The sequence below is a fragment of the Larimichthys crocea genome, chromosome X (assembly GCF_000972845.2).
Source record: "Larimichthys crocea isolate SSNF chromosome X, L_crocea_2.0, whole genome shotgun sequence".
NCBI lineage: Eukaryota > Metazoa > Chordata > Actinopteri > Sciaenidae > Larimichthys > Larimichthys crocea.
The window spans coordinates 23,031,609-23,040,574 of NC_040020.1; the positions used below are offsets into that span (position 1 = coordinate 23,031,609).

At 47.4% G+C, this 8,966-nt stretch overlaps 1 protein-coding gene across 1 annotated transcript in view; it reads left to right on the forward strand.

The window, feature by feature from the left end:
• Positions 1-7,668, forward strand: part of hectd2 (HECT domain containing 2) — a 36,333-nt gene extending 28,665 nt beyond the window's left edge. Inside the window, exons 20-22 of the mRNA XM_027283294.1 lie at positions 4,163-4,278; positions 5,241-5,384; positions 5,668-7,668. Of these exons, the coding sequence (XP_027139095.1) occupies positions 4,163-4,278; positions 5,241-5,384; positions 5,668-5,788 (381 nt within the window). The 3' untranslated portion in view covers positions 5,789-7,668. The remainder of the gene's footprint in view (positions 1-4,162; positions 4,279-5,240; positions 5,385-5,667) is intronic.
• The last annotated feature ends 1,298 nt before the right edge of the window (positions 7,669-8,966 follow it).

Genomic DNA, 8,966 nt, shown 5'->3' on the forward strand with positions numbered 1-8,966 from the left:
TAAGTCACACGCAGAACTATTTCACTAAGTCAGCACAGCAGCAACTATTCTAGTCACGCAGCCTTGGAGTCCACAGCAGCAACTATTTCACCTAAGTCCCACAGCAGCAACTCTAGTTCACCGACACCCCAGCCACACTATTTACCGAGTCACACAGCAGCAACTATTTCACCGAGTCACACCAGCAGCCGACTATTTCACCGAGTCACAAGCAGCAACTCTACTTCACAGGACGTCCACAGCAGCAACTATTTCACTCGAGTCACACAGCAGCAACTATTTCACTGGAGTCACACAGCAGCAACTATTTTCACTAAGTCCACAGCAGCAAACTATTACCGAGTCACACAGCAGCAACTATTCACCGAGTCCCACAGCAGCAACTATTCACGAGTCACACAGCAGCAACTATTGACCGAGTCACACAGCAGCAACTATTTTCACCGAGTCACACAGCAGCAAACTATTGCGACTGAGTCCCGCAGCTACTATTTCACCAAGTCACAGCAGCAACTATTTCACTAAGTCACACACAGCAAACTATTTCACTAAGTCACACAGCAGCAACTATTTCACTAAGTCCACAGCAGCAACTATTTCACGAGTCACACAGCAGCAACTATGTCACTACAGTCACACAGCAGAAACTATTTCACCGAGTCACACAGCAGCAACTATTTCACGATCACAGCAAGCAACTATTTCACTGAGTCACACAGCAGCAACTATTTCAAAGCACACAGCAACGATTTCCTAAGTCACACAGCAGCAACTATTCACTAAGTCACACAACGAGCAACTATTTCACTAAGTCACCAGCAGCAACTATTCACGAGTCACCGCAGCAACTATTACTAAGTCACACGCAGCAACTTTCACCGAGGTCACACAGCAGCAACTATATCACGTAAGTCAGACAGCAGCAACTATTTCACCAAGTCACACCGCAGCAACTATTTCACCAGTCAAAGCCTCCTTAGTCCCCCAAACACTTTCACCGAGAACCCCAGCAGCAACTCTTTCACTAAGTCACACAGCAGCAACTATTCACTAAGCTACACAGTCAGCAACTATTTCACCGAGTCACACAGCAGCAACTATTTCACTGAGCACAACAGCAATATTTGCCGAGCACACGCACAATATTTCACTGATACACAGCGGCAACGATTTCACTGAGTCACCCAGCAGCAACTATTTCACCTGCAGTGTCACACAGCAGCCAACTATTTCACTGCGAGTCAACAGCAGCAACTATTTCACTAAGTCCACACAGCAGCAACTATTTCACCGAGTCCACAGCACACTATTCACCGAGTCACACAGCAGCAACTATTTCACGCGGTCACACAGCAGCAACTATTTCACTAAGTCACACAGCAGCAACTATTTCACCGAGTCACACAGCAGCAACGATTCAGTCACACAGCAGCAACTATTTCACTAAGTCACACAGCAGCAACTTTTCACTAAGTCACAAGCAGGCAACTATTTCACTGAGTCACACAGCAGCAACTATTGCACGACGTCACACAGCAGCAACTATTTCACCAGCAGCACCACGGAGTCCCAGCAGCAACTATTTCACTATCGAGTCACACAGCAGCAACTATTTCACTAGTCACACAGCGCAACTATTTCACAGTCACACAGCAGCACTATTCACTAGTCCACCACAGCAGCAACTATCACCGAGTCACACAGCACAACTATTTCACTAAGTCACACAGCAGCAACTTTCACTAAGTCACACAGCAGCACTATTCACCGTCACACTAGCACAAATTTCACCAGTCACACGGCAAACTATTTCAACGAGTCACACAGCAAGCAACTATTCACTAGAGCCACAGCAGCCAAACTATTTCACTAAGTCACACAGCACGCAACATTCACACACAGCGCAAACTATTTACCCAAGTCAACACAGCAGCAACTATTTCACGATCACACAGCAGCAACTATTCAACCGATTCACACAGCAGCAAAAACTATTTCACCGAAGTCACACAAGCCGCCAACTATTTCACCGCGTCACACAGCAGCAACTATTTCACCGAGTCACACAGCAGCAACTATTCACGAGCACCAAGACCGCCAGCAAACTATTTCACAACAAGTCACACCGCAAGCCAAACTATTTCACTAAGCACAGCAGCAAACTATTTTTCACTCAAGTCAACACAGCAGCAACTATTTCACCGAGTCACACAGCAGCAACTATTCACCGAGTCACACAGCAGAACTATTTCACTAGTCACACAGCAGCACTATTTCACTAGCCACACAGCAGCCAGCAAACTATTTCACCGAGTCACACAGCATCACATATTTCCACTGAGTCACACAGCAGCAACTATTCACTGACACCGCAAGCCATTTCGAGTCACCAGCAGCAACTATTTCACTGAGTCACACAGCCGCAACTATTCGCGAGACACACAGCAGGACACACTAGACAACTATTTCAAAGTCACACAGCAGCAAACTATTTCCACTACTAAGTCATTTCACCGCAAAGAAAACTATTCACGTCCACAGCAGAACATTTCCCTAAGTCACACAGCAGCAACTCTTTTCACCGAGTCACACGCAGCCACTATTCCCGAGTCACACAGCAGCAACTATTTCACTAGACACACAGCCTCCACGAATATTCACCTGAGTCACACAGCAGCAAACTATTCACTCGTCACACAGCAGCAACTATTTCCCGAGTCACACAGCAGCAACTATTCAGATCGAGCACCAGCAGCAACTATTCACCCAGTCACCACAGCCGCAACTATTTCACGAGTACAGCAGCAGCACTATTCTAAGCACACCCGGCACAACATTCACGAACAGCCGCATAATTCACTAAGTCACACAGCAGCAATATTTCACTGAGTCACACCAGCAGCAAAACTATTTCTAAACCCATACTTTACCGAGTCACACGCAGCAAACTTATTTCACTACGTCAACACAGCGCACACTATTTCACTTAATCACCACGACAGCAACTATTTCACTAACGCTCACACAGGGCAGCAACTATTTCACTAAGTCACACAGCAGCAAATCTTTTCCACTAAGTACAACAGCAGCAACTTTTCACTAAGTCACACAGCAGCAACTTATTTCACAGCCACGCAGAAAACATTACAGTCACAAGCCGCAAACTATTACTACGAGTCACACAGCAGCAATATTTCACTATGTCAACACAGCCAGCAACTATTTCAACTGATTGTGAAAACTGTGATATATTTTAGTGAGGAAATGTTTTTCGGTTTCCCCTCTTGATGTCCTCCGGCTGCCCCGCCTACAACTTCTGTGATTTACAGAGTTTATGATGGACAGTGAAAGTAACTGCTGACCGAGTTAGCTCTGTTAGCTGCTTGTCCTGAGCTGCGTAGATCAGTGTCATGTTAGCTGCTTGTAGCTATGTTAGCTCAGTCTGTTTGTCGTGTTAGCATTGTTCGAATCAGTCTGTTAGCTGTCTGTTGCTTCAGTTTAGCTCAGTCTGTAGCTGCTGTTCGACTCATGTTAGCTCAACTCATCTTGTTCTCTGTTGGCTCATGTTAGCTTCAGTCTGTTACGCTTGCTATGTTAGCTCAGTTATCTCAGTCTTGTTAGCTTGCTGTTAGCGTGAAATAGTTGCTGCTGTGTGACTCAGTGAAATAGTTGCTGCTGTGTGACTCAGTGAAATAGTTGCTGCTGTGTGACTTAGTGAAATAGTTGCTGCTGTGTGACCTGGTTTCTTTGGTCTTTCTGTAATTTCACTTTCATGTTGTAAAAACTTTCCCTCCGTTGGTCACAGCTGATCTGATCACTCAGACTTCCTCTTCCCGGCTTGTTTTGCTCTGACTCACTCTGACGACATAATGTTTTATTGGAAATCCTCCTGAAAGTGATTAATGCCACACTTCGTTATAAGACTAAAAATATAACCACATTCTGGTGAGATCACATTCCTGCTGATCATATTGGGCAAAGACATGAGGGAGTTCCAGGAAATGACACACACAATCCAGCCTCACTGTTTTATCTCTGTTGGTATCATGGAAACATTATTTTTATTATTTTTATTATTTATTCATGAAGTAAGTGCAGATGGCCTGGCCATACTTTGTCAGTTTTTTCATGTCATCATCATATTTACTGTAATCTGCTGCAGCTGCTGCGTCCGGAGGAGGTGGAGATGTTGGTGTGCGGGAGTCCGGAGCTCGACATGAGCGCTCTGCAGAAAGCTGCTCAGTACGAAGGATACGGCAAGACGGACACCACGGTCCGGTAAGGAGCCCGCCACTTCCTGCTTACGGGATTCAGATTCAGGTTATATGTGATGCTAGAGGAGGCGTTCATCCATTCAAGTGAAAGTCTGGATGGTTGCTGTTATGGGGATTTTGTAAAGAAGAACCCTTGAATAAGGAGGACTGGATTCAAAGCATCAAAGTTGAAGTTGAAGCGTTTCACAGAGGGCTCACACAGAAAAGGACAGCTCCTCACTGATCATTTCCTTTTTTGGTTTCCTGCTCAGTAATGAACATTATGTTTCATATCCAAACACTCCCCAGGCCTGTCTCTGCTCTACTTGAACTTTTGGTTTATAATTATCTCTCCCTGCCAGCCGCAGTCAACACAGGCCAAACACACACACACACACACACACACACACACACACACACAGACACACACACAGTGGTTCACACAGTTTACAGGAAGACGAGCCGACACACGTCAGCCACAGATAATGAAACTCTGACAGCTGACAACAAGCAGCTGGAGGCCTGTTACACAACTGTCTGCCTGTCTGCCTGCACTAGATCTATCTGTCTGCCTGTCTGTCTGTCTGCCTGTCTGTCTGTCTGTCTGTCTGCCTGCACTAGATCTATCTGTCTGCCTGTCTGTCTGTCTGTCTGTCTGTCTGCACTAGATCTATCTGTCTGTCTGTCTGTGTGTGACCTGTCTGTCTGTGTGTGACCTGTCTGTCTGTGTGTGACCTGTCTGTCTGTGTGTGACCTGTCTGTGACCTGTCTGTCTGTCTGTCTGTGACCTGTCTGTCTGTCTGTCTGTCTGTCTGTCTGTCAGTCAAACTTCCCATGATCCTTTGTGCAGCTCTGCTCCTCGTCACATGTCGGTCTTTATATAATAATAATGGTGACAGACAGACAGACACAGTGATAATGTGTGGACAGATGTGGACAGATGTGGACAGATGTGGACAGATGTTGTGCTGTCTGACCTGTCTCCAGGTGTTTCTGGGACGTGGTGTTGGCGTTTCCTCTGGAGCTGCAGAAGAAGCTCCTCCACTTCGCCACAGGAAGTGACCGCGTTCCTGTCGGAGGAATGGCCGACCTCAACTTCAAAATCTCCAAGATCGACGTCCCGACTGACTGGTGAGCTTCAGAACACACCGAGCACCTGAACTGTGACACGAGCACCTGAACTGTGACACGAGCACCTGAACTGTGACACCGAGCACCTGAACTGTGACACGAGCACCTGAACTGTGACACGAGCACCTGAACTGTGACACGAGCACCTGAACTGACAGCTCACAGCTCGCTCAGGTGGAGCAGTGACATGGAGCAGCTCACGCTGAGGACTGAGAACGTTGACGTGTGGACCAGCTGAGTTTAGATGAAGCATTTGGTCACGTTGCTGTCTTTCTGTCTGCAGGCTCCCGATCTCTCACACCTGCTTCAACCAGATCTGTCTGCCTCCGTATCGAAACAGGAAGGAGCTCAAACACAAACTCACCATCGCCATCTCCAACGCCGAGGGCTTCGGCCTGGAGTGACCGACCCACCACCTCCACCACCTCCACCACCTCCAACACCTCCACCACCTCCAACACCTCCAACACCTCCACCACCTCCACCCCACACACGAGTCTCTGTGGTCAGACAGAACGACTGTGACTCAGCAGTTTATTAGTTCAGCTCTTCATCATCACTTCTTCTTCTTCTTCTGACTGCCAGCTTCCATTTGTACATGGAGGTGTTCACCTCGCCCTCTTCAGCTCCAGCAGCTTCTCAATGCTGGTGGTCCCTCATCTTCAGTGTCCAGCGTGTCCTCACTCATGGACTCAACATAGAAAGAGGAAGTGTGGAAGGATGAGGACTGAGACACAGAGACAGATTGATGGATGAAATGTTCAGTGTGTTTGAGCTCCTCAGAAACCTCGTTTCTTCTCAGGTAACTATCACTCATATCTAACAGAGGAGATGAACCGGGGTCACGGCATCAGTCCAGACTCAGTCCAGACTCAGTCCAGACTCAGTCCAGATTCAGTCCAGACTCAGTCCAGACTCAGTCCAGACTCAGTCCAGTCCACACTAACATGAATCTTAAACCACACAGCAGATCTGAGGTTTATCTATAAATCAGTAATCTGTAATAATATAAGCTATCACTCAAGCTTGGTGTCATGAGAAGCTTCTGTCTGACATTGCTGCCTGTTGTCACTGACCTAAAGGCTGCAGCACCTTTTGTTTTAATGTTGTAATATGAAGCAGAGCTGATGATTGACAGCTCGGTGTTTGTTTATGTTGTCATATTTTGAGATGACGAGCAGATGTTGATGTCAGAGCCCGTCTGTTCCAGTTTATTAAATCCTAGAAAAATCAGAGAAGCTTCGATGAAGCACTCGGTGCTCAAACATGGAGATATGAAAAGTCGGAACAATGCAGAGATCTGCAGCAGAATCCTCAGTTTAAACTTTGTTCAATAGAAAGTCTCTCCTCCTGCCGGTGAACGTGTCCGGATCAGACCAGAATCCTTTGTGCATGAATCAGGTTTAACGACACGTCGAGCTGCGTAATTCAACTCAAACTAGTTTATCTGTGTGAAACCTGGAAGCTCAGCTCGCCTCCCCCTCCTCTCCTCACTGAGGCAGCTTTCTGCTTTACGTAACGTTACGTAAGTCGGCTTACTGGACTGTAACCACGGTGACAGGGCATGAGGACTGCACAGTAGATTTGATGGAGAAGTTTGATCCCCTGCGGTCGAGGACACGCTTTGAGAACGTCGTGGTGACTTTATCAGCAGACAGGGAAGTTCAGGATTTCTGCTTTGAAACACTCAGCAGACTCTGACATCAGGTCGCCATGCAAGAGAAATGCAGACGTTACTGAGCAACAGTGAGGCAGCTCGTATCCGTCTGACCCGGGTCACTCACTGAAAAGGAGAGGAGGAGGAGGAGGAGGAGGAGGAGGAGGAGGAGGAGGGATCCTTTCTGTTAGTTAAAGACACGTCCAGACAGACGAGGCTCGTCCACGTTCATGTCACGTCTGTAAAACCTGGGACGTGTTTGTAGGATTAGAGTGTTGATGTATTTGTGGATGTGTTGATCTGACCCCAGGTCTGTCTGCATGTGAAGGGACCAAACTGTGTCGGGTTATACAGTGGGATGGACGGCAGCGCAAAGACCTGATTGGTCCGTTTGAAAATAGTTCAGATGGATTCAGAGGATTGTTGAGATGTAATTATTTTCACCTGTCACTCATAAAGTCGTATTGTATTTTCATGGTTTGATTATTTAACACATCGGGTCGGGTCAGACTTTCTCTCTCTGGAGGGAACGACCTCACGTGACCCGTTTCTGAGATGTCTTATATAATGTCTGTATGTACTGCAGCGTCTCCACACAGTGTTTACTGTGCAGTAAAGGCCGAGGGCGAAAAACATTCACAGACTCTGTGTCTTTATTTCAGGGTTAAGATGAACCTGAACGCACCTCAGACTGTTCACACTGTTCATGAACCTGAACGCAGCTCAGACTGTTTACACTGTTCATGAACCTGAACGCACCTCAGACTGTTCACACTGTTCATGAACCTGAACATGAAGCTACACCATGAATCTTTAATCCAGTCAAACAGTTTGTTCAGCCTGTTTCTATGGGAGGTCACTTCACAATGCTTTAACATGCTTACTGTCTGTCTCCCTGCCTGTCTCCCTGCCTGTCTCTCTGCATGTCTCTCTGCCTGTCTCTCTGTCTGTCTCTCTGCATGTCTCTCTGCGTGTCTCCTGCGTGTCTCCCTGCCTGTCTCTCTGTGTGTCTCCCTGCCTGTCTCCCTCCCTGTCTCCCTGCCTGTCTCCCTGCCTGTCTCTCTCTCTGTGGTGTCCTACTTTAATGGCGGCTCTTATCGTTGCTTGAACAAACAGCGGTATGTAGGCCATGGTCAGCGTCTCTTTGTCACTCAGTAACCAGCAACAGTCGTCCATTATCTGTTAATAGGAGAGCCGCCGGGCTGACTCAGCACATTCATTCACTGATAATCACATCATGGAGGCAGAAGAGTCTCTTTGTGTGGAGCCTTCATTAAACCGCATCCTGTTCATGTGAGGAGGATCATGTGTTACCTGGACTGCCCCCCTTTCAGGAGACCAGCAGCAGGTCCAGGTTTGTTTGAGAGCCGTCTCAGAAGAACGTTCTGAACCAATGTTCTCATCATCCACACCACGTTCACAACACTTCAAACCAGGTCTGGAGATCAGGGCGAGGAAGTGTGTGCCACTTCATGTCATTGGTTGAGTTCATTAATCTAACGTGAACATGGAGTGTTGGGCAGCCACGTAGCACAGCCCTGGGAGCAGGTAGGGGTTCAGTACTTTGTTCAAGGGCCTCCTGGGTCCCTGGAGGTGGACTGGAACCTCTCCAGCTACCCATCCACACTCCATGCTGGACTTGAACCAGCAACCCTCTGCTTCATAAAGTCTCTATAGACTACTAGAACTACTGCCCACCATCATGAACCACCATCATCCACCACAAACCACCATCATGAACCACCATCATCCACCACAAACCACCATGAACCACCATCATCCACCATCATCCACCATGAACCATCATGAACCACCATCATCCACCATGATCCACCATCATCCACCATGAACCACCATCATCCACCGTGAACCACCATCATCCACCATCATCCACCGTGAACCATCATGAACCACCATCATCCATC